The 24,216-nt window shown below is 49.7% G+C and overlaps 9 protein-coding genes across 9 annotated transcripts; 2 read left to right on the forward strand and 7 right to left on the reverse strand.

Moving 5' to 3' along the window:
- Positions 1-144: 144 nt before the first annotated feature.
- RhiXN_00209 (uncharacterized protein) lies at positions 145-3,460 on the reverse strand (the record flags this gene model as incomplete). Its single annotated transcript, XM_043320028.1, has 7 exons — positions 145-569; positions 641-851; positions 912-1,352; positions 1,402-1,748; positions 1,835-2,196; positions 2,247-2,838; positions 2,890-3,460. The coding sequence occupies 7 exons, from the start codon at positions 3,458-3,460 to the stop codon at positions 145-147; spliced, it is 2,949 nt and encodes a 982-aa protein (XP_043179040.1).
- A 1,961-nt stretch (positions 3,461-5,421) lies between these two features.
- RhiXN_00210 (peptidase inhibitor clitocypin domain-containing protein) lies at positions 5,422-6,042 on the reverse strand (the record flags this gene model as incomplete). Its single annotated transcript, XM_043320029.1, has 4 exons — positions 5,422-5,499; positions 5,554-5,614; positions 5,667-5,845; positions 5,896-6,042. The coding sequence occupies 4 exons, from the start codon at positions 6,040-6,042 to the stop codon at positions 5,422-5,424; spliced, it is 465 nt and encodes a 154-aa protein (XP_043179041.1).
- Positions 6,043-6,356: 314 nt separating this feature from the next.
- Positions 6,357-6,992, reverse strand: RhiXN_00211 (peptidase inhibitor clitocypin domain-containing protein; the record flags this gene model as incomplete). The annotated part of the gene is made up of 4 exons (XM_043320030.1): positions 6,357-6,425; positions 6,481-6,541; positions 6,597-6,787; positions 6,852-6,992. 4 exons carry the CDS (start codon positions 6,990-6,992, stop codon positions 6,357-6,359), a joined length of 462 nt encoding a protein of 153 aa, XP_043179042.1.
- A 1,620-nt stretch (positions 6,993-8,612) lies between these two features.
- On the forward strand, positions 8,613-9,275 carry RhiXN_00212 (RNA-directed DNA polymerase from transposon BS; the record flags this gene model as incomplete). The annotated part of the gene is made up of 1 exon (XM_043320031.1): positions 8,613-9,275. One exon carries the CDS (start codon positions 8,613-8,615, stop codon positions 9,273-9,275), a length of 663 nt encoding a protein of 220 aa, XP_043179043.1.
- A 1,738-nt stretch (positions 9,276-11,013) lies between these two features.
- On the reverse strand, positions 11,014-12,720 carry RhiXN_00213 (Fungal Zn(2)-Cys(6) binuclear cluster domain; the record flags this gene model as incomplete). The annotated part of the gene is made up of 5 exons (XM_043320032.1): positions 11,014-11,544; positions 11,598-11,755; positions 11,831-11,947; positions 12,001-12,319; positions 12,373-12,720. 5 exons carry the CDS (start codon positions 12,718-12,720, stop codon positions 11,014-11,016), a joined length of 1,473 nt encoding a protein of 490 aa, XP_043179044.1.
- Positions 12,721-14,442: 1,722 nt separating this feature from the next.
- Positions 14,443-16,438, reverse strand: RhiXN_00214 (Ras-like GTP-binding protein RYL2; the record flags this gene model as incomplete). The annotated part of the gene is made up of 7 exons (XM_043320033.1): positions 14,443-14,713; positions 14,766-14,848; positions 14,896-14,990; positions 15,052-15,732; positions 15,895-15,988; positions 16,096-16,259; positions 16,315-16,438. 7 exons carry the CDS (start codon positions 16,436-16,438, stop codon positions 14,443-14,445), a joined length of 1,512 nt encoding a protein of 503 aa, XP_043179045.1.
- Positions 16,439-19,053: 2,615 nt separating this feature from the next.
- On the reverse strand, positions 19,054-19,500 carry RhiXN_00215 (uncharacterized protein; the record flags this gene model as incomplete). The annotated part of the gene is made up of 1 exon (XM_043320034.1): positions 19,054-19,500. One exon carries the CDS (start codon positions 19,498-19,500, stop codon positions 19,054-19,056), a length of 447 nt encoding a protein of 148 aa, XP_043179046.1.
- A 2,726-nt stretch (positions 19,501-22,226) lies between these two features.
- Positions 22,227-22,767, reverse strand: RhiXN_00216 (Core histone H2A/H2B/H3/H4; the record flags this gene model as incomplete). The annotated part of the gene is made up of 3 exons (XM_043320035.1): positions 22,227-22,423; positions 22,478-22,708; positions 22,761-22,767. The coding sequence occupies 3 exons, from the start codon at positions 22,765-22,767 to the stop codon at positions 22,227-22,229; spliced, it is 435 nt and encodes a 144-aa protein (XP_043179047.1).
- A 568-nt stretch (positions 22,768-23,335) lies between these two features.
- Positions 23,336-23,899, forward strand: RhiXN_00217 (Core histone H2A/H2B/H3/H4; the record flags this gene model as incomplete). Its single annotated transcript, XM_043320036.1, has 3 exons — positions 23,336-23,537; positions 23,595-23,699; positions 23,751-23,899. The coding sequence occupies 3 exons, from the start codon at positions 23,336-23,338 to the stop codon at positions 23,897-23,899; spliced, it is 456 nt and encodes a 151-aa protein (XP_043179048.1).
- Between the last annotated feature and the right edge of the window lie 317 nt (positions 23,900-24,216).

Here is a 24,216-nt window from a genome sequence, read left to right on the forward strand (position 1 = left end):
CCAAAAAGAGTCCATACACCACGTGGGAAACATGCGAGCGAGGTCGGATCTGGATATCACTTGTTCGCGCGCGAGACCAACACTGAATCAAATGTAAGGCTTGATCCGCCCCTCTCTCTCTCTAGGAAGCACATGTACAAAGCTTTACATCCCTCCGCGAGGTGAGGGCATAGGCGGAACCGGGACGTTTGTACTGTGTGCATTCCAGCTCACATGATGGAAACTTTTCTTTTTCCTCACGCTTGCGTGATAGGCTGCTCGCACCGCGCTCGGCTCTTTACTCGCGCTCGCGGTGTTGGTCGTCGCGCTGCTCGTGCTTCCCGTGGGGGAGAATAGACCAGTAGATGTGGATCCAGACGAGGACGGACGGGTGGGTTGATGCTGCTGTTGGTGCGAGTGATGAGAGAGCATGGGGGGAACGGTGAGTGGGAATATGCTCCTGTAGTGCGCTTCATTCGAGGATGGAGTGCGGGCTCGGGCGGGTGGTACGCGTGCTTGGGGAAGAGAATCCATGCGCGCCTGCCAGAGCTTGCGGTTCGTGGCACATTGCTCTTTTATGGGGCTCAGTTCTACACAATACAATTCGCGTTAGACAACTTGAATTATATGCGGGGTTTAATGAAAAAGAAATGAGACGTACGAGGAATCACATCCGCCGTAGCATCAAACAACGGTTGGGTGAAAATGTCAATAAAGTTGACTTGGCCTTGAGCTTGCTGTTTGGCCCCGTTGGCGATATCTACATTGACGACCGTGATGGGCAAATCCAGCTCTTGCTCAAACGTCGCTTGGCACGCCCATTCTTCGAGCAAGACCCGAGACCAGTGTTCGGACACTCCATGAGGACGAGTCTGCCCACAACCCATAAGAACAAAGATCGATGAAGGGGGGGGGGGGGGATTGAAACTCACAGGGTTGGAAATATCACCGCACTTGATCAGCGCCTGACAAATCATTAACCGCTCTTCGTCCTCGGGGACCTTTCTCAGTCCTCCGGTCGAATCAGACGAGGCGTACTCCTTGAACCGCTTGATCCAGTCGAAATGGACGCTCATGTCCGTCGCGAGAACCGTTTGAACGAGCAGCCACCTGAAGCCATGCGGCTGCCTGAGGCCGGACTCGTTGGACGACTTTTGCTGCTGTTGGTACGTCGCATTGAGACCGGGTGAAGAAGCGTACGAGACGAGCCCGGCTTTGCCCCCGCTTGGGGTTTTGGTCGGGAGCGAGGGACGGGTTCCGAGCAGGTGGCCCATGCCGTACTTGTGCATAAGTCGGAGGAGAAGCGCGCAGTGGAGTTGTTCGAGGGATGATTTGTGATCGAATACGCGTGAGAGAGGTGTGTCCGCATTTGTCTGCACCATATGCATTAGACATAGTATAATCAAGTTAGTCCAGGCTCACCATAAACGCGTTACTCAACCCCGGGTGGCCAACATCATGCCCTACAGCGGCTAATAACAACGCAAAGACGTCCACGTTCCGAAGTATACCGATCCGTCCCTGGGTCTTGGCCCTCCGCCACTTACCACTCGCGCCCATTTGACCCGACCCAACCCCGGCGTTTACAAACTTTGAACTTGAGGCACCCTTGTTCGCCTTGGACAGGATCTGAACTGGCGGGACGACACCTGCCCGACACAAGAACCAGTACACAGCCTGAAACACATCTAGCGCATGTTGGAAATTGTGATACTGATTTTGAGTCCGATAGATCTTTCGCACCGCTCGCAGGAACGGGGGAATTTGGTCTGTCATTCCAATTTAAGTTGTTTATTTTTTTTTAATTTGACCTTCGTTGGTTCCTGAACATCACACAAAAAGGGGGGGGACTCACCATAACAGACGCCCACATCCTCCTGCAAACCATCAATTTGAAACGCAGCTTCGAACAATAACCCCGCGCAAGCAAGGACGTCCTCGTCTGACAGCTTGTGGGGTTCGAATTCCCATCGGTCAAGGAGAGAGATGAGGTATTCGCGGTGGGCAGGATCAGGAGTTGGGGATGTGTAGGTTGGGGGTGTGCCGTTTGCTTGGGGTGGGTCATCGACAGAGTAGGCAAAGGGAATGTGAGGATCCGAGGCCGAGTGCGGACGGCCGAGTGGGTATGGGGACGCATGAGGGGGCGAAGCGTCGGAAGTTGCACCTTCAACTGCAGCTCCGGTTTGGGTATACATCTGGGACAATAGCTCGGCGTACCTATGCGAACATGAATTAAAATTAAAACCGTGAGCAATTTTGAGACTTACATGGCATCGCTTTGGATTGGGATTTTGGAAGTAGGGCTATCCGCTTTGGCCTTTCCCTTGGCCTTTGCAGAAGGTACACCGAGTGAGAGCTCTTCTTCTGCGCCGGCCCAACCACCCCATCCTCCACCGTGACCGGCGACACCGCTGAGGGCTAGGGCCAGACCACCAACATCGACACTTCGGCGACGAACACAGGGGGGCAGAGCAGGCGCATAGATATGAGGACAAGAATAACTGGCTCGGGCACCTAGATGCGGTGGGGGTGGAACAAGAGGAGCGAGCGAAGGGAGGGAATTCATATGGGAAATTGAACTCTCGGGCGGAGGTTGATATGATGTAGAGGCAGCAGGCAGGGATGCGAGAGACAGAGAAGGTTTAGAGGAATGCAAAGACATGCGTGGAGATATAGAGTCGGAGGGCTTGGTCAAACCTGGTTGCTGTGTGGACCGCGCATTGGGCCACGGGCGCACCTTTGTCAACGAGTGGCGGACAGAATCGGGTGTAAACGGCGGCTTGAGTATTTCGGTGCAGCCCAATGCCTCGACTGCGTTGCGGATTTGCGGCGGGAGCTCGGCGGTCGAGGGAGTGTAGGCTGTGTCCACGTGAGCAGCGTGCATAGGTATAGGTCATAGATAGGACTTACCCACTACAGGAATCCCAGTGCCCGATAGCTCATAGACCACTCGTTTTACGTGGGCGATGACACGCTCGACGGCAGCAGCGCTCGCATTGCCAGATAGCTCGATGCTGGACACCGGCCTCGGACGCCGCGGGGCAGCCGGCTTTGGGTCGGGGGCAGACCAGGCAGAGCCCATCGGGGGAACGAAGCAAATAGCAGAGGGAGTAAAAAGAGTGTCGTGGGCCTCGAGCGGGGCGAGAACAAGTACAGGAGGGCGGTCAGGAAGAGTAGATAGCGACATATTAACGCTCCGGACGGACAGATCGAGGACCGGGCCTCCTTTGTCCGCCATCCCGCTCAGCGCTACCACTAGTCCTTCCGCGCCCCCCAGTCCCCCTCCCCGAGTCCGTGCTCCCGGCAACGACCCTCGGCTTCGATTTCCCCCTGGCGTCCCACCCGTCCCCGCCACTGTCCCACCCGCACCCCCAGACAGCGACAGCATCATATTCGCCGACAAGCTCGATCGTCTCGAATGCTGCGGCGACTCGCTCGACTGCACAGTCAGCAACAGCACGCTCTCGCCACCACCACTCATATCGTCGAGTCGTAAAAAAAGTTCTTGCCCTGGTCTCGGCTGCGTGCTCGACGACCTCTATGCCCAAGCCCCGATCGCAATCAAGGGTTTCCCACGTGGCCCAACCCCCCGGCCACTTTTTACGCGAACCCGTTGACTCATATCACCGCTGGTCACGTTACATTCTCACTCGTTTACTTGCGAACTTGCGCCCCGATTTCTGTCTGGCCAGGGGCGGCTATATACTCTGAATCCACCCACTACATGAGCGAGTCTGGGATATGCTACGAGACTAGGTATCACCCGCTAGCTGTTCGACACGAAAATCTTTCCGAAGTTTGAGCCACGTGAGTTGGACAGTTATTCTCGTACACTGTCGATCCTCCGCCCGCCGGCACGACACCAAACGTGGCGCCCGTGCCTTGCTCTCAATGCGCCATCTCACCGTTACATTAATTCACCCATGTATGCGTACTGGGTCAAATACACTCGATATTTCATCAGTTCGCATCCACCTCCTGCAATAACGGAGGCAATTAAATTTAATTATCACCCCCGACACGTAACTCTATTATTTTAATCTACCCCTATTTAGGATCTCCCAGTCCCGTTAAGTCCGTACAGCCACGTGAAAGGAGAGCAAAAAGTACCCGCGAACCGTCGATCGTGCAGGATCGATCGGTCAAAAGGAGGTGCCATGTCTAAAATTCAACCCAACTTACTCTTCCATAGACACCTAACATCCCTTTTCATCGAGTAGAGACAACAATCCCAAGCCATCTTCTCGGTCCCGAAACCCACTTTTTAAGCACCTGTACGTAGATGTATCAAAGACAAGCCAGCTTAGTCTGGATCTTAATAAAATTGCGGCCCCGTCTCAATGACTGTTGTACTTGATACTGACAGAATTTCAAACGGGCATCTGTGCCCGTATGCTCAAATCCGTCTGGTCTTGCGGTAGCGAAGAGCTAAATTGCGCATACAGGCATTGTTCTTCTCGAGTTCTACGTTCAGCCACCAACTATTAGGCGCGCGATTCGAAGAAGCCCGGGTGGAGGCTCACGTCATGAGCTTTGTGTATTGGTGAGCTGATGACATCCAAGTTGTTTTTTAATCATGGATACAAGTGGTTACAGGGTTTGACACAGGCTACAGTATCGGGGAAAGAACTCGAACCACAGTCAGATATAATCACATATATATCAAATGTAAGGTTCCCCCTCACCCACTTTCATCAATCTGACATTCTCGAAGTTGAGAGGTTGTGGAGACCTCTCACATTACGAAACCGAGTAGATCCTGAACTCGTTTCTGATGGCGAGAAAGGATCGGGGGGTGGGTAGCCTACTCCACAGTTCCTTGGCCCATCTCTCAATTATTGCGCAATGGTTTGTCAAACTCTCGTTGTGCGAGCCTTATCCTAGGACGTTTTAAGCGTTCGAAAAAAAAGAGTCGTCTTTACACGAAAGCAATCACATGCGTGAAACGCTCAATTCACCAATTTGTCTGCCCCGATCCTTCCTGGGGATCTATCCCTGCCGAAACATAACCACCATCCCAATCCAGTGCCCAAGAACCCACGAGGTGCTCTTGGTTGTGTCGTTACAGCTAAGAATATGTCATAATTTCTTTTGCGGAAGGACTTGGTATTAAAGTGTGCAAGTGGGCACTTGGACGCTCAGGAACATAACAGGGCCACGAGGATCATTGGATCTCGAGCGATGTTGCGAATGTGTTTGATACGGTATCGGGCCTCAGGGTAGCTGCGTATACGTTTTAAGAAGACTTGTGTATCCTGAAAAGCTCATATTTGGGCTGTGTTGACACCTTAGGACGTCATGTCTTCCATGGGATGTGCGGGGATTATACATATAGGATGGTTGTTACAAACAGAAAATATTTCTCATTCATACACTAAAGGTACAAGGAGGGCGAACCACCGTTTTAGTTTTGTACAATTTCAGATTCAAACAACGCGGAACTCAGTAGACAATACGATCCAGGTACCACCGTGGAAGTTCATCCCACAAATGACCCTCTTGGAAGAGTCGTATGACAACCTGCATAAAACAAGTGTGAACCTTTTCTTTAGCATATTTCAACCGACTACCCACCTTGTTATTGACCACATCAAGACATTTGTGTCCCCCCGTGGTCGGTCCCGACAAGGCAATTCTGCATTTTGCCTACCGTTACAATAGTTCATGTATTTCATCCTCCAGCTTACATGTACTTCATTGGCTCCTTTTCCGGTATAAATATAAAATCAGACGGTTTACTCCCCAACATCACAGACTCCTGAAGTCCCGGATCGCGCGAGGCAGAAAATCCGTAGTGTTTCCCGACATATGTGGTCGGATCCAATATTTGATAGTGTTGTTCTTCGTCCCTGCGTTTGACTGTCCACTACTTTTGGTTCGCTGCATGACTCTATTACAACAGCTTGGATAGCTTACTCCTTGGATGTCCACGAGTTCGGGTACTCGCGGGTGTAGTTCGATAGGCCGGTCAGGTCCAGACCGGGTCGCACACGACTGGCCGATGAGGTCTTTTGCATAGCGCAGGATGTAAGTATAGTCGTCGGATGGGTTGCGAGTGCTCATCTCTGAAAGCAAAGGAAAGAAGTGTGGAGGAAGTGAAGTGGGGGGTTCATGGTTTTATGTCATCATAGGGCGCATACATTTCAGGGACCAAGGGCGTGTATCGGGCTCCCTTTTGCAGCGTATCCGGAGCTTCGACGAGTATACGAGTGGTTTGTAAATCTGAACCATGAATAGAGCGAGGTTCAAGGATATCGGCAAAGACTCGGCCAACCGTACGCAAAGTGTTTCAAATCATGATTGTTTCGTTTTATTCAGTTGGGACAAAATCACACATCAATGCCAGCAGTCATGGCTTTACAAGGAGCCTCTTAACTCTACGGCCGTTCGAGTTTCCATAGAGGGGGACAGATATCGGGTGTGATTGGAAACATCGTTATTTCCAACTTGATATAGCCAAGGTGAGTACCACCAGCGAAAGTACTCAAATTTATCACTTACGCGCTCGTCTTTGACTCCCGCGTAAGCGGCGGCTCCCACAAGATCCACATCCAAAGTAAGGCTGGGCGAATTAAATAAATTCAGAATCTATATCTACTATTATATAGTGAACTTACGTGTAAACGTTCTGTTCTTGGTGCTCTGATTTTCTCAGAAAAAATATTCCCGTCGATTCATCCGATCCAGATAGAAGGATAGGCCCGTTACCTTGGAACTCTCCGTAGCCCCAGGATAATTCTTTCCTTTCGTCAGAGTCCAAAACAACTCTGTATTTGTCTTCCGCTATGTTGCCTGGGAGAAAATTCCACTGAAGTCACATAGTAACTATATTAGTAAGGAGGCTAATGAACTTTAGACACGAGTGAATGTACCGTTTGTTGCTCCTGCAGGTCTGGAGCAAGAGGCTGAAGCTTGATTTGGTTTCCGATTCCATCGGACGTGGCATAGATACCCCTAGTGTCTTCTGAATCACTAGTGCCTAAAAACCGAAGGTTATATCTTGCGAGGGACATGGTGCTTAGTAAAGATAGCGGAATTGAGGCGAGTTTAGTGAAATGGTGAGTCACTGGTGCGGATTCTGGCTCGCGCTCGACTGGGCTTTTATACGTCTTCACTGGGTTAATCTACCATAGACCTCGAACCCCCACCGGACGCATATAATCTTTCTGAATACTTGGTGACACGCGTGACAAGGTTATGGGGTCGTGGAAGTGAATTGAAGAAGGGGGACATGTCTGGCTGTGGGTCTCTCGGCCTCGGTCGAGACATGAAGTGCTAGCGTACTTGCCTCTATCGTGCATTGGCCGCAGCATCATGATGTATTCTATGTTTCAAAATGGACAATCATCTCGATTGTGTACCAGAGAACACTAATATTGGATCATTCTGGTGGATATAGTGTTGTTGTTTTGGGAAGCGAAGCGGGGCGCGGCTAGGGTTGATAGTGAATATGTACATACATACATGCATATAGCCAAGTAAAGTCGGCAAAGTAAGGGGCAGCGCTATAAGCCGCTACTTTCTGGCCAGTGAAAATAGCGTAAGTTACTCGTGCGGCCTGTGGATATAATGTTCGGCTGATATAGTTGCGTTCCGATACCTTCCAATTGGGTGCATTCCCTATGACCCCGGATCTTTATCACAAGGAATGGCGGTTCCAGGCGTAATTTTGCATGGATTGGACGATGTTTTGGGGCATGAGCACCTGGTTCGGCCTCCTAGTTAAATATCCAGACTCCCTCATGATAGCTAGCAATAGATCTTCGACTTATTCAAAGCCTTGGGTAGAGAGGAAAGAATCGCTGTACTTGGGGTGCCGGGCCCAGGCCTGCAAGTGTGACCTGGGTTAGGTTTCTTCCCTGCTACATGGCGCCGTACTATATCCCAGGATTGAAAAGTGATTGCGGAGGCTTGTTCGCTTCCGTCGCGGTGACCGAGACCGCTCCAACCACACTGTAAATAGCACATAATAACCCACACCATCTGCACGGAGAGATTCGAATGGAAGCAACCAAGTTGCACGTTACTAGCGAACGGTGTCTCTCGCTTGGTATGGAATGCAGGTATGATCATTGGATAGGGGTGGGGGAGCTTTATGATTTGGTTCCTTTAGTCACCGAGGCTCTTCTCTACGGGGCCCCGAAAATCTCGGGAGCGCTCCGGGACTCGCTATTGTCGGCGAGCATTCCGGATCCGTCGGATCCTAACGAGGAGGTTCCCAAAACTGGAGCACTGTAGAGCGCTCCCGGGTTTTGGGCCCCCGTAGAGTTGTACAGTAGTCATAGTTAATCAGCTGTATGCCACTAGATACGGACAATGAGCGTACTACAATCAGAACAAACTCGAACGCCTTGGAGAGCGGAAGGAAAGAAGACAAGAGGCATGAAGGAGAATGGAGCATGCGGCGAAAGGGAGAGAATGGATAGCCAAAATGATAACGAAGGTGTCAAGCCGTACAAAGGTAATCTTTATGCTATACCACTACGCGTTCATAAACCCACATAAACAGGAGTTCGATGACGCCATGGGACGTATAGCTAACAATGGTAAGTGTGTACTAAGAGGCAAAGCCAATTCTGAGTTAGCAATGGGTTAAAACTAGACTAGGTCCACGAACTAACTCAGAGCCGGGAATGTCTTTGGCCGATATCGAAATGAGTGGACAATATAGCTGGAGGCGTTGGTACGCATACAGATTTGAGTTGAATGTTTTGCGGCGAAGCCTGCGCAGACGGAAAACGGCCTTAGCCCGGAGCATGAATCGAGTCACACGAATAGTTCAGTGGATCCCAGGGCACTCCAAGATCGAAGGAAATGAACACGCGGACAGATTAGCCAACGCAGGACTCGACGCCCGGCCCACACCCTTCTTCAACCGGACCGCCACTTGGGCCAGATACCGTGCCACCCAACGCGCCGCGAAAGCATGGGGTCGGTTATGGTCAGAAAGCCCACACTCTGCAACTGTTCGCGAACACATTTTCCGGCCCCCGGTGCTCAGGCTTCACCCTATATTTCAGAATCCTGGCGTCCCCCATTCAATATCCTCCCACCTCGTCCATGTCATGACGGGCTGCTTCGGAGAATACAAGGCCAGGATGTCATCCATCAACGGAAGCGCCAAATATTCATATGGCGAATCTACCCAATCTGTCCCACACCTACTGTTCACTTGCCCACTCGCAAAGGGGAGTCTCAAAATTCTCTTCAAAGCATCGCCGGACCTCAACCCGCCACCCTCTTCGGGACCCCCAAGGGGTTGGAAGCGGTCGCTAAATTCATTTACCACTCCATGATTGGCTTCTACAGATAACATCGAACGCTCAGACCTTTTATCGTCCATCCAGAACCTGCCGAGAAGGCCTTCTTCTCTCTCACCTGCGGCTGCTTGCCACCCCGTGCCGTCATTGCCCTTTGACCCACTTTATTTATTTATTCCTTTCTTCCTCTAGGCCTCTCAGTCTCTCTCTTGCCTGTGTCGCTACCTTTCCTTGCGCTGTGTCTCATGTCCCCCGCGCGTTGGCGTCCCGTTGTACTCTCTTTGAGTGGATTGCGTTGTTCGCATGTAGCTCCTATTAGATAATAATAGAAATGTATTTAAAAAAATCGAGCCACATGACTGCCGCTTCACACCAGGTCTCGCAGACACTGAGTGCCGCAGCACACCTTTACATGTCGCTTTGTACCACCTACCCACGACCCAGTCTCACGATCGGGCTCCCCCGGTCTACCTTCGCTATTTCTCAGTCGCGGGGGTTACCCAAACCTCACCGGTCTGGGCAGAGGATACGTTACACGGTTGCGAATGTCGGTTTAGTTTCAAAGGCGATCTTGAAAACTGGAAATGCGTAATGTGTCTGTATGCTATCCTGACCTTTAAAAATTGAAGGTGCAATAAGAGCGTGGATAGTATCACCGGTCTAGAATTGTCTATGAAGAAACTCGATTTTTCCGTTACCACAAAGCATCCATTTACCTCTTCAGAGTCATGAGCTACCACTTTGAAACTGGCTCCTGCGGACGATGAGAAAAAAGGAGTGTTATTGTTTTTGAGTACATTCTGTCCTTGTTCTACTCCTTAGCAATTGCCCTGTACGACACTTGAATGTAGTGTATTTGCACAAGTGAGAGGGTCTTAGGTTCCCAACTAGGTGCTTGGTCCAACTTTCTCTGAAATAATTTAAATTATTTCCAATAACCAATCCCATGGTGTACACCTCCTTGCACTCACTTGTTAGGCTTGAGACCCACCCAACCGAAGGGAATGCTGTACTTGATAAACAAAAAAATTACAATCATATTGCTATGTTGCTACGCCATCGTGAGTAAAAATAGGAAATGTATCAATAACTTCTTGATGGTGTGTCCAACCTCGAGTATACACTCGCCTTGGACCTGGGCATGTATGCGTAGAAATTCATGCAGCCACGAAATTAACTATAAAACTATTATCGTTAGATAACTAGGAATGTGTATAAATAGGTAAATGATGTATAAAAAGAAGTACAAATCTAACCCAAGTTTCGGTGATATGAAAAGACACATAGACCAACCAGTAACACCAAAAGTAAGCATGACAGTATCATGCATGCTCGATTTTTAGAGTTAACCTAACTGGGTAGGGGAAGTGCAGTCCGTCTGGAATGAACGTAATTGTTCCATGTGACGGGTTGTCCCCCCATCCCAGCTCCTAACCATAAATGATCGAGCACTGGTACAATGTCCGCACTCCGGAACGACCACATTCGCGTCTCATCTACACATCCAAGCCGCGCGCGCACTAATTTCCTTTGCTTCTCAGTACGTGAGCATATCCCAGCCTAGATTCGTAGCTCAGTTTCTCTTGAAATATGTAAGAAGAAAATTACAAACAATTAGGTATTGAGAAAAGAGATGCACATTTGAAACAGGAGGATCTTGTCGTCTAATGACTCCTATAAGTTGGAAAACCTGTTTTAGCGCTACCTGTATCCGTGGATCGTCTGTAAGTACGCCGCATACAGCCTTGGATGTGTGATAAGTTAGGTTAATAAGCTAACTTTTTGCATTATAACTAACCAAGTATAAGTAAATAAGCAATGTCTGCCTCCAGGTCTCTTGAAGTGCCGTCCAAGCAACCGACCTCCATGATTCTAGTACTTTTGGTTCAAATTGGGGCCGGGACTTCCATGAGAATAGCCGTTGTTCGATAGTTCGCCAATCTTCGGTTGATGTTTGGTCTCGACATGTATTAATCTTGGCAAGTATAATCATAAATTCTCCAGGAAAGCAATCAACCCACTCCACAGGGTGAGACTCGGGATGAAAGAGCTCAACGTCCGTATTATAATCCACAAGATGAGGGAGTCCGTATACCATAGAGCCCACGATATCCATGAGCATATACAATGCCGGTCCATAACGAGAACATGCAAGGATATGCGCCATAGAAACTAGGGTAAGATCATACTGGGGCGACCACATTGTCGGATCGGAATAAACCATTTGGAGAAAGTTAGGCACGAAGCGGCAAGATAGGCCATAGGTAGTAGCAGAATCAAGAAAACGACTCTTTATGAGGAGCATCTAGGCAGCAGATAATGTGAGTATACGTAGGAAACCAAATTATAGCGACGCACTTCCAACACGTCGTTCAGCCGCTCTTGTAGCTCATAGCCAGTCAAATGAGTACCGAGTCTTGTGCGGACTGCCTGTTCAAATCCCTCGATCCAACGAGTGAACGCACTGGCGTGCATCAAGTGGTTTCCCCTTAAGACTGACCATTGAACCTTGGCATCTGGACAGAGTGTTGCTCAATGAGCGTTCATTCTAATAGGTACGCGTTAATACCTCCGCAATTCACTACACCTACCTATCAACATGCTTTGACGAGAAAACTTGCACGTCGATAGGCGCCATATTGCCATCCTACGAAGCTTTTCAATCTCATCTCTTGGACTGAAGTACGTGAGACTAAGTATACGGCCGACTTAGAACGACTTAGAACTGTTATTGTGTGAAAGAAAGAAAAATTGAACTTACAATGCGAAACCACGTATTCGGCTATGCCACAAACATCAGGTGATATAGGCACTCCCTTCAACGTCGGAGAAGCGAGTTGGAATAGCAAAGGGTTTGTAGGAAAGATAGGTCGTTGATTGCTTGCGGAACAAAGTGGCGACAGGATCTCGTTCTCGGTAACTTGTGTTTGAGATCTTGTAGGCGGAAAAGTGTCATAAATAACGGCATCCTCATTAAAGAATGAAAAGAGGTTGGAAAGGTCCTTCCGGACAAGTGCCACTCCAGGTTGTGCGGAAGTTACATTATTGGCTAAATCCTCTGAAACTGCAGTAATATCCGCCTTTCAAGGTCGAGGTCAATGGTGGGCTCTGAATAAAAGCACGTAATACCTACCGACAAATTCGCATCCCTGCGAGGACCATCATCACTACGAGGAGAAAGTGAAGGAGCGGAAGATCCCAGCAGTCCAGAACTCGAGTCAGCTGGACTTGTATGATCAGACGGCAAGCGTTGATCGTAGCCGTATCCTTTTGACTTGACGTGTTTGTATCCTAGACATTCGTAGCCCCCTTTTAAACACCGATCACAGGCTGGTCGCTGCAGATCACACTTCTTGTGGCTTGTTCGTGCCCTTGGATCAGCGCGTGTGGGTAAATCTAGGCCTCCAAGCACATACCGACGCCTGCAGGTCAAGCAGCTCACGCCAACCGGTCCCGGAGTAAGTTTACCACGCGTAGACATCCTATCATGAAAATGGACTCGAGTCGCGGGAGTTATGAACAAGCCAAGGCGGATGGGTTATATAATTACACTAGAATGTACATGTACAGTCAGCCCTCCTGGCGATACGCGCGTAGGTTCGAGTCAGGAGAATTTGTAAGACCAATACGCAATGATATGGTTTAATTTCAATATACTTGGCGCGAAATAAGAGTGGAATATCCGCTTGTTTAAATGTACGATAGATAAAATATGAGGCTTGGTCAATTTGAAGGCTACTAACCGATTACAGACTATGTCTATATATATCCGGTTTCAGGAAGGGCCAGGCGCTAAGACACCTCGGGTGTCGATCAGAGTTATCCAAATACTCTACTGGCACTCGCATTGGATGTAAATATTAAACGGCCACTCCCTCTCTTCTAGGCAAAGACTCTCGAATTCCCTCATGTTCAGGCTCGCTCGGATACCAACGACACCGGAAGTTTCCAGAACATCACAGGCCAATCTCCCATGTCACCAAGGAAATACGATCAGGAAGAATGTGTGTCACTCTAGACTCTAGATCTTTCACCTTGTCCTACTTGCCCCAAGCAGCCCAACACGTGCGCGCGCGCACTCGTTGCAGGGCTGCGATGGGCGAGAGGGAGAGGGAGGCAACGGTTGCGCAGTCGGAATGAAAGGAATGATGGGGGCTACACAAGGCTTCAATGGCGAGGATGACTAAAAATCGAGAGATCTTTGCCTCGAGGCGCCGTGAGATCGTTGCGCCCCCCCTCACCAGCAGTCAGGTGGACCCAGACTCTTTGGGTCGTACTCTTCACATCGTAACAGGTTTACTAGTTCGAGATACACGATCGAGTATGATTGATATATGAAGAGTTGGCAGGGGTATGATATTGGGGTAATTGACGAGACCATATTGACACGAAGTGAAAGTGAGCAAAGTCGAGAATCGAATCAAATCGAAGAGAATAAACATGAAATGAAAAAGGTGATAAATCAATGGGATGAGCCGAACCACACACACGGACAGATTGAGACGAGATGGAACTAATACAACAGTCACTATCAAACGAAAAGACAAGACGCATTCAAAAAAATAGGAGCAAATCATAAAAAGCTAGGCGCATAATGGGCAGAGGTTGACACAATCAATGGATACGCATACAGTAAAAAGGTTGAACAGAAAGGGGTCGGGATAAACAACGACGAGTCAAAACGGCAAATCGCAAGATCCAATTCAGCCACGCCCAACAGAGAGATGTGCGAAACGGAGCCTAGCCTCGTAGCGTAAGCGGCTGATAGATCCGGTTTGGGCAGACGGCATAGGGGCATCATCCAACGGTTCCGTAAGACGGCGCATAGGGGACTTGTATCATCTAGCATCTGTCGCGGCCGAGTCCACACCTCTGATCGTCAGGTAACCGGCGGCGCATGTGATCACGGAGTAATGAACAAACTCAGAGGCCATGTCAGTCGGATTTGTGCTAAGCCAACGATGCTAGACGAATTGGGTGCTACCATACTGAATCCACAGGAAAAGGAGGGACTGATTGGTCGAAAACGAACATGCATCAGATGAAAAGCAAAAGTGGAGGAAGAGATGGAGTCGATGAGCATAGAGCGCAGCAATGAAGCGCGAAGCATAACACATGGAGAGGCACCGAAGCTCTGTTCTCAGTAATACCAAAGTGGAGTAGGCCCGCGCCGACGGGGCGGACAAACACAGGGTTCATACCCTTATCGTCCTATCACGTGTGCCCGATCGCCCGATCCCGAAATGAGATGGGTTAGTTGACAAGCAGCGGGTGTTATCGAGTTCCTTCTTGCCATGATTTCAAGTGCCGATCCATTGCCGTCGTATGTGCTTCCCAAATGGTATACTTCGCTGTCCCACAGTTCAGCCTCACATTGTCGATTTCCGCCGTCCAGATAGAATTCGTCGTCGCTTGGTTCTCCCACCTCCCTTGGTCTAGCTCCCACGTCTACAGTCGCCACGCGCCTTCCTCCTCTACCCCCTCCTCCGTGCTGCGGACGTGCAGCATCGGATGGGAGGGGCTCACACAGCGCAGCAGCTCCCGCCGCTTTTGCGCAACGTAGCTGCCTCTTCCTCTTCGGCCACACGGTTCCAGCTGGGGTTAAGAACCTATACCGTAATTAGTAAATACTAGAGTGATATAAGCATTTGCTTACTATCGAATCCCTCTCCTTGGCAATGCGGTCGCGTTCAAGCACATCCTTGCGCTTAATAATCTCCTTGATGATCACATCGAACAGATTTTGGATGCCTTGTAGATCACATTAATATACCTCCAAACGTACTCAAGACGTAAATAATAGTGTGCTCACCTCGATCGTCCTTGGCGCTGACCTCGCGAAGCTGCATCCCCTTGCCGAGTCCCCAGCTCTCCTCTTCCTCCGTCTCGTCATCCTCGACAACAACGTCGTCGGTACTCCGCCCTCGTCTCGTCGACCAAGAAGGCATGCCCCGTGCGAACTCGGCGATTTCAAGATCGCGCCCTCCGCTCCGGGTACGCCTCTTTTCCCTTCCGCGCTCCTCGCCTGACCAAGAGGTCTCTTCCCCGCCGTATCCCTCGTCCTCCAAGCGACCGGCAAACGAACGAGAATAGACGTGTCCCGGCCTTCTTCGTGGGGGAGCACCGGACGAGGAAGCCGAGGTTGCGCTAGCGCCAGAGCTGACTTCAGCCATGGGGGAAGGTAGGCGCCCGGTTGTCACTCCTGCGAGGGTGCTAAGCGAGACGGAGCCAAAGCCAAAGGGTACACTTCGGGAACTGGTGAGGCTTGTGAGACGCGGGCGGATGTACGAGTCATAGACGCCCTCGGTCTTGGGGGTGCCGGGGGCAGTTGTAGCAGCCGAGTACGAGATGGGTGGGGGAGGCGGGGGGAACCAGGTATGCAGCGCGAGTCGGGCTCGGTCAGAAGTAACAACCCGTTGGCCTTGTGCAGCGAGGTCTGCCTTTGCGCCGACGATATAAATGAGTAGGTCGGGATCGCAGTTCCGTTTGAGCTCTGGTGTTGGGTTGGAGACGGTAGTTGCCCGAATCGGGGTTAGTTGGATGCGATGCGGAGCCGAGAAGCCGAGAAAGGAACGGGTGGTGCAAGTGGATAGAACGAAACAGGGGTTGTCAGTTCATGTGCTTTGTCAAGGAACGAGCAGTGAATAGAACGTACCATCAATCCAAAGCTTGACATCCTCGAAGGAGGAAGCGCTGGTAATGTCGTAGACGAGAATAGCAGCGCTCGCGCCTCGGTAATACATGGGAGCCTAGCGGAAACAATAGATGAGTAACCGACATACATGCGATGAGAAAAGGGACGAATGACCGGACCCGCGTACACACGGAGATGGGGATGAAGAGATTAGATGCTCACCATGGATCGGAAGCGTTCTTGGCCTGCGGTATCCCAGATCTGGAGACGAACCTTGGTACCATCGACAATGGCCTTTTTGGAATAGAAGAAGGCACCGGTAGTGGTGGTAGTCTGACCAAAGCGACCTTCGACGTAGCGGGTAACGAGTGAAGTTTTACCAACGCCTGCAAGGGCCCAAGTTTAAGCGACTGTTCTGAACACATGGGTGGTGAAGCGTACCTGCACTACCCATGACAACGACTTTGGCATCGAGGCTTGGTTGTGAGTTGGTGAGCGAGACTCGTGTGTGGGAGGATCGGATGGAGGGGCGGACGGGAGGGCAGGTGTCGTACATGTCGTTCATCGTGAGGTCGTGAGCAAGGGAGTCGTATGAGCTGGTGGGACTAAGTAGTGTTGGAGTGGCGAGGCTTTGCGGCAGCTGTTCGGACGATGACCGGGGTGAATGGGACCGGGTTGAATCAGAACTCTCGCGTGGCTGAGCGCTGGTTGAAACAAGGCAACAGCAGTGGACAAGTGAAGAGACTAGCAGACGACCAGCGACCAAGGACAGTAACTAATAGCGTACGGGGGTCGTGAGCATGACCAGGGGAAAGTCGTGGTGCTAAGAGGACGAAGCAGAGTGATGAGCTACAGTCGATAGGGACAAGCAGCCGCCCACGCGCACAAATGCACCGCTGCCCTGGGTCTATTCGGCCCACTTTGCCGGACTTCTCCTTCTCTATTTGCACATCCACATTAGGCTCAATTATCCCCTGTCCAAATCATTCCCTCCGCCGCCCGACCACTCCCCCGACGCTCACCGGATACCCACCCAGCCCACCACACACGTCCCCGCCTGTATGCGTCTCCCACGGCGCTACTCGGCCCATCTGCTAACCATGTCCACTTTGTCCTAGCTCCTGCACGACTCCAAATCCCAACGAATATCCATTTGATCAGGCCGACTCGGTGCTTGTTTCTTATTGTCGTTTGACGTGTCCGAATGCTTATCCGCTCCACAATACTTCCCCTGGTCACTAATGCCGGTTATGGCTCGTGTCTCGTCGCTCATCAACCGAAGCACGACCGCAAACCTCTTCTGCCCACCCTCTTGCCTTGTCCTTTCCCCCGCATCTGCCCACCGCCTCGTCCTGGGATCCGTTCCCAACACACTCTAACCATGCCACCCCCTGGCGAGCACACGCTTCAACTCACTTGCCTCTCCCTTCTGCCGAGCACACTCTATCCGGCGCACGTTTCTCGTCTCTCTCAACAAATCACGTGACAATTGCCGAGCACAACGCTATCGTTGGGCTCATTTCCGTTAGCCCCTAACTTTCTGTCCATTTTTGCGTTTGAAGAAGTTCAAAGAATCCCCCCGCCCCACTCGCGAACCTGCTCCGCCCCTCCGCCTAGCCTCGTGACCGGATATACTATTCTATTTGGGATGGTTCTCTGCTCAACGGCCCGCCAGGACATCCCAGAGGCTGCGGTAACAATTTAACTTTTTCATCTAAGCGCCAGCTGTGACATCATTTAGTTGCGAATTCAAGCAGCGCTGGTACGTCGGTTGAGAGAAGATCACTCCCTCTTCCCTACTCGAGCATCAGCCAAAACGCAAATATCCTCAAATTTTCCGAATGACATCGTCCACCACCCCATTTCACAAGCAGCAATACCCTCGTGTTTAGGATCTCTGCAAATTTAATTTCAGACGAATTGGGTCGCCTACCTCTTCCCACACCAGCAGCGTTGTTTGAATCGACCCACCCTTGTTATATCACGGTTAGGGACTGTACTCGCATCCGGTCATGTTCCGGCAATTTCTTCCTATTATGTGCTCGAGACCTGTACTTCTCGCTGGAATGCGATACGTTCACACATGGAGCGCATGCCGAATAACCATCTAAACGTCTGACGTCCACAATGTATCTCATCGGCTACTCGTGCATCTGAGCACGATCCCCTCGTACCCAGTTGATGATAACACTGCTTACTACCGAAAACATCATACCCTCCTAGCCTATCGTGACACTGACGCATATGCACAATAGTCTAAACGTCAATCGCGAACCACGATCCGGCACACGCGCCTAGATCTATCTATCTACCAATATCCTTCCCGGACCCGTTGTCTCCCGCTCGCTTGTTTGATAGGGGGGACGAGCAAGGGAATGGTATGTCACGGTACCGGGGCCGTCCCCAGGTCAACTCACCGCCCTGGTCTGTCCGGAGATCAAGTCTCGGCCAGTCTACCCTGGACACATCTTCAACCACTATCTTATCTCCTCTCACAACGCTTCCGCCACTATACAAATGTCATTCACACGCAACTTATTTATGGTCTAATATCGCGTTCTACTCCACTTTAGATTGGACGTGTTGCACAGGACAAGGGTTTTCGAAGATTGTACCCCGCACTACGTCATACTTCCATCTTTCTCTCTATCTTTTTTTTTTCATGGTCGAGACAACTGGGGACATCACTTGCTGCTTCGAGTTGAAGATCTTGCGCCCTTGAACCGCGTTTACGACAACCACTTGATGACGAGCTGGATAAACTTGAATCACGCAACACTCAGCGAGAATGCCCCACACGCACACATACTCGACCCCGCGTTCCCAACTGGATCATGACGCATAGAACTCGAGCACGTTGGACCCGGTATGGAAAATGATGGGTTATCTTTGTGATTCGTTCGTAATGCGATATGGGGAGGGAGGTTTCGAACATCACCCTGTGCACATTCTGCAAGTTCTGCGAGTTCTAGCTTTGCTTAGTCTTTGTTTCGATTAATATTGGGCGAGATCTTGGTTCTTTGGTGTCTATTAGGGATACAAGCGTAGGTCCGGGTTGAAGATCTACGGTTTGCGGGTCTGCTTGTTATGGCGGATGTATCGAGTATCGTGACGACACCCCGATGCAGGGACGATCGAAAGGGAATAGGATGATCGAATAGCACGAGCTTATGATGCCAATTACCCCGACATTGCGTCGCTGCGGGGGACTCGGAACGCCTCGAATCGCGCGGGGCATCGGGACGGAGAGCGATAGAGAGAGGGGGGACGAGAGAAAGAGGGGTGGGGAGGTCTATTTTCGAAAAATGGTTCGGACCAGTAATATTGGGTGGTAGCATCCGACCTCGTGCTTGAGTTTTTGCCTTCCTTGCACCGTATGATATGGGGTTCGAAAAATGCGGGGATATTCCATCGATGCTTAGATGGCGGAGGGTAGGGGAAAGGGGGTTCAGGTCTCGGTACGGTCGAGGTTTCATGGGTTCGCTGGTATGGGATGTTGGGCCGCTTTATCCCGTAGATACGCAAAAGCTGTTCTGGCTCGGAATTCGAAAGTACAGTCAAGATGGCATGGTAATCATGTATTTGAGCTGGTGGTTTATCGTCCCTGTGATTCTTTTTGCATTGCATGGCTTCACACCACTGAAGGGTTAATTCGCTTAGTGATAGCCTTCGTTACATTGTGGGTAGTGGCCCTGAGGCACATGACAATAAGCCTGCTTGGTGGACACAATTCACCCCCACAAAAAAAAGGTAACCATTGACTATTACTTCGATGGTTGATTGTTTGGATCGCTGCAGAACTGCGGATGGACTATCTCCCACTTACTCTCCACTTGGCGTTTGTATGATAAATTAGACAAGGCATTGAAAAGTAGCATAATGGCTCGGATGAATAACGGGATATGCTTCCCTGTAATTACAAAGCGATCCATGCATTCGACCGGTCATCCAGCTTTACCCATCGGCGCGGACGTATCTCTACAACGAGGATGAACTAGGAATATTTGGCTAATCGACAACCCGACGGAGCGATCGCAGCACCGTTCTGAAATTTTATATACAAATGCACGAGCCGAGCTACCTTGGTAGACTGGGGCAGATAGTTTAACCTCATCCAGTCAAGGTAATAGCGTTAGGTGGCGTTCGCATAGGTACGCATCGCCTTTGTACCGTATAGGGACGCTTATTGGGTTAGGTGCCATAGAGAGGCAATTGTACCTAACCATCACTCCGAGATTGTCCCCCATATCAAGTAATGTTCTCCACATGATTCCTCAGTCAACCGGATTTTGGTGCCACTTAGTATATCAGCCGGCGCCACTGCATATCCACATGCCCTCGGTATTAGCACCACAAGGCTCCCTTTTGGTGATCGCTGGCGCCTTAGGAGCTCGAAAGCTAACGTGGATTATCAGGCTGGCTATCCCCGCCCATGTCATTCTGGATTGACATAAACCGACCTGGCCTCGAGCCCATTTGTCCCGCGATGGAACCTTGATATGCGGGCAAGGGGGTATATGACTTATAGTTAGACCCAGTGCAAATCACCCGGTCTTTAGTTTTATTTGAAGTATCGCTGGGAGTCAGATTTCAGGCATGACTGATTCTGGAGGTGGAGCCGCAATGCCACGGTGCTTGCTGGCTCGGTTGTCAAGTGATCTACATGCGACGGAGATCACGTCAAGCATCCTTCATTCGTTGGTATCGATATATAGTGATGCAGCTTGGTCTACCAGTGTTATCATCTCACTAATAATAGATGGACATATGCATGTACGCATGTAACTTTAACTATAGTAAACCAATTCTCTGCCTGTCTGAATTCATTACAGGAGATGAATCGATATCCGATTGCTCTAGGGTAGACCAAGTCTCAGTTGAGCAGAACCTTACTCGGTCGGACGCATGATGATCGTAGTCTTCCAGCCAGCTCAAGCCTTTTGCTTTCCTATCCCGAGAGCTTAATGGTGGGGGCGATTTGAACCTAGGCCCGAAGCCGCGCGGCAAGCGCATGCATCAGCGCGCGCCTGTCGTATGGGATTCCCTCGCTGCCCAAAAGGACCGCGTGAGTACGTGCACATATATACCCGTGCAGTGAATTGCCTATCCGAGACGGTGCGGAGGCAACGCGGGCGCAATTCTACTTGACTAGGCGATGCATTACTCAGTGATTAGCATAGCTAGGAAATAGGGGCATGTTGCCGTAAACACGTCTTGTGAGCTGTCTCGCTCTTCAAATTCGAAGAAAATATAGCCTTCGCACTCTTCATCCCTGAGTTTCTGAACCTACTGGCAGCGCTTGTGGTGGGAATTACACTCCACCCGGCTAAATGTGATTTGAGCTATGTGGAGCATTGGTTTCTGCCGCAAATCATGTCTTCTCACGATCATGACAGAAGGTCGAAGAGATATTTCGTTTTCATAAGTGAGATATTCTACAACTATTTTTTTAACCTCGTTGGAGTAGGTTAGAATTTATTGCTGAATTTGGCACGAGGGCATGTGAGATAGAAAACGCCTTTGTCTGTCACCCATCACTGGTAGGATCAGGGCACCTGGTTTCATCTATAAAGAAGCAAGCGACCATCTATTAAGGCGTCATGTTTACACAAGACACAAGTATAAACCTGCTCTAAAAGTACTGCAAACTGAAATGACATACTGCTTAATTGGTTGATTTCCACAGATTCTTCCTCTACATTCCATCCCTTGTCATCATGAGCTATGCATAAATTCAAGTAGTAATCCTTGTAAGAGGTACTCAAGGAATATCTCAGTCTTTCGTAACAATAGCTTTGATGCGATCGCTCCCGCAATTTTGATACAAGCGGCCCGGTGAGTTGGGGCAGAACGGGAGAGTTGCATTATGTATACGTACGCATGCAAAGTTAGCAAGAAGCTTGGGGAATGTATGATTCTGGACACATGGGATAAATGCGCGATGTGCTTGAGTCGGTATATTAAAGGATCGTGGCCCAGGGTGATCGATCGGCTGTCACACAATTAAAAAGTATCGGGGATAGTGATACCCCGACATAATCCTGTAAGGACATCGTCATTTTATTCATTTGAATAACGGTATTGTACATTGGAACATGCTGAACGGACTTCAAACCACATAAAGACGAACTCAGATAAACCGTGGGAACTTAGGCAAGTCACTGCAAACACGTCTCGCCATGCGAGGCGGAAAGTTTTACCTTAACTGAATAGTCACATTGGTCAGGTTGACACGCACGAAAGTGAGGTTTTGAAAATGTTTAATCAGAGTACAAGAGAAGAATAAAATACACCGAGGCAGACAACACGATGGATCAATAAACAAATGATAGCAAAGTGAAAACCAAAGGAGCCTAGAGGTCTTGCGACTCGCCAACCTTGTCGGCCCTGCCACCAGGTTGCTTGGTCTTGTTGGGCAAGAGCTCGGGAGGAATGTAAGGAACGACACCACCCTGTGAGATGATGACGTGACCGAGGAGCTTGTTCAATTCCTCATCATTCTTGATAGCAAGCTGGAGATGGCGAGGAACAATACGAGCCTTCTTGTTATCTAGAGAAGGATATCAGTAACTAAAGATTGAGGCTGTTGCAGAGTTTAACTCACCTCGTGCAGCGTTACCAGCCAACTCGAGAATCTCGGCTGCTAGGTATTCAAGGACGGCAGCCAGATAGACGGGTGCACCGGCACCAACACGTTGAGCATAGTTGCCCTTCTTGAGCATACGGTGGATACGACCGACGGGGAATTGGAGACCAGCCTTCGCAGAGCGGGATTGGGTCTTGGTTTCAGTCGAGCCAGCCTTGCCCCCCTTAGCACCGGATTTGCCGCCTTTGCCTGTTCGGAAAGTATTAGGAATGGGAAGACGCACTAACTGAGAGCTGCTTACCAGACATGATAAAGTATTGTAGAGATTAAAGAGGTATGGAACGAGGTAATAGCAGCCTGGGCAAGCGAGTAGTAGGGTGCGATGAGGACAGACAGCCATTGGAGGTCAACTATTTATTACCAAGCCCCAGCGATCGGCGGTTGATTGCGCGTGTTTATGTATCACGTGGTCGTGTGGAAAAAACAACAAAGTAGTATATCACGTGTCTATGCTCCATCATCATCTTTCAGGCATTGCTGTACGCTCTGCAACAGCACCTATTAGTTATACATTATCATGAAAATCATTCCAGATTACTTATGGATACTAAGTGTGCACAACTCTTAACTACTCTGAAATTGAGAGATCACGAAATGGCATGTATCTTATTTTATTTTCGTCCCGATGTATCACGTGATCATTCCTGATTATCAACACGAGACGAGGCGCTACTTAACAAGCCCCGACCACCACCAGAGTTTCAACACTACCACTCTCATCCCACCCCTCAAGCTTTCTGTTACTTCCCAACCTCATTGTAAGTTTGTGACGCGTTATGAAGAGATATATATCTAACATGTAATTCTCAGATCACAATGGCTGGCACTAAACCCGCTTCCACTGCCCAGAAGGCTCCCGCCTCCACCGGTGGCAAGGCTCCTGTCAAGGCTTCAGAGCCATCTTCTGCCAAGAAGACTGCCTCCAAGTCTGCGAAACCTACTTCCACTGCTGGTGATTCGGAGAAGAAGAAGCGCAAGAAGAGCCGCAAGGAGACTTACTCTTCTTACATCTACAAGGGTGAGACAAATGATGTTAACGCACCATGGGATAATGGCTAACTATCATATGTTATAGTACTCAAGCAAGTTCACCCTGACACCGGTATTTCCAACAAAGCTATGGCCATCCTGAACTCCTTTGTCAACGATATTTTCGAGCGTATTGCTACCGAGGCCTCCAGTAAGCATTCAACCTGCTCGAATCGATTCGTGTTTCTGACTTCATACCTAGAATTGGCCTCGTACTCCAAGAAGAGTACCATCTCTTCTCGCGAAATCCAGACATCAGTTCGCCTTATTCTCCCCGGAGAATTGTCTAAGCATGCCATCTCCGAAGGCACTAAGTCGGTGACCAAGTTCTCGGCTGGTGCTGGCAAGTAAATAGGTTACCCTAGACTTTTGCGCTCTGGATTTTTGTTCCTTTTTATACGTTATCTCCATCCTCTGTACTCCTAGTGTGATTTATATATTCGTCATTACTTATCGCATACTTGAAGTTTCCGCCAGGACGGATTAAGCCAGAATCCCTGTTGCGCTTCACTGGATTTGTGAAATGGATGCAGATAACATGGTATAGTGGGTATGAAACATAAGGGACGGTATGGTAATATTGTTATAAACTTTGATTCATTCGGGCAACAATGCTTGTTAGATAAATATTATCCTAGTTTCCCGTTGGGACTCATGTGCCATCAACT

This window comes from Rhizoctonia solani, chromosome 4, assembly GCF_016906535.1.
Source record: "Rhizoctonia solani chromosome 4, complete sequence".
Taxonomy (NCBI): Eukaryota; Fungi; Basidiomycota; class Agaricomycetes; order Cantharellales; family Ceratobasidiaceae; genus Rhizoctonia; species Rhizoctonia solani.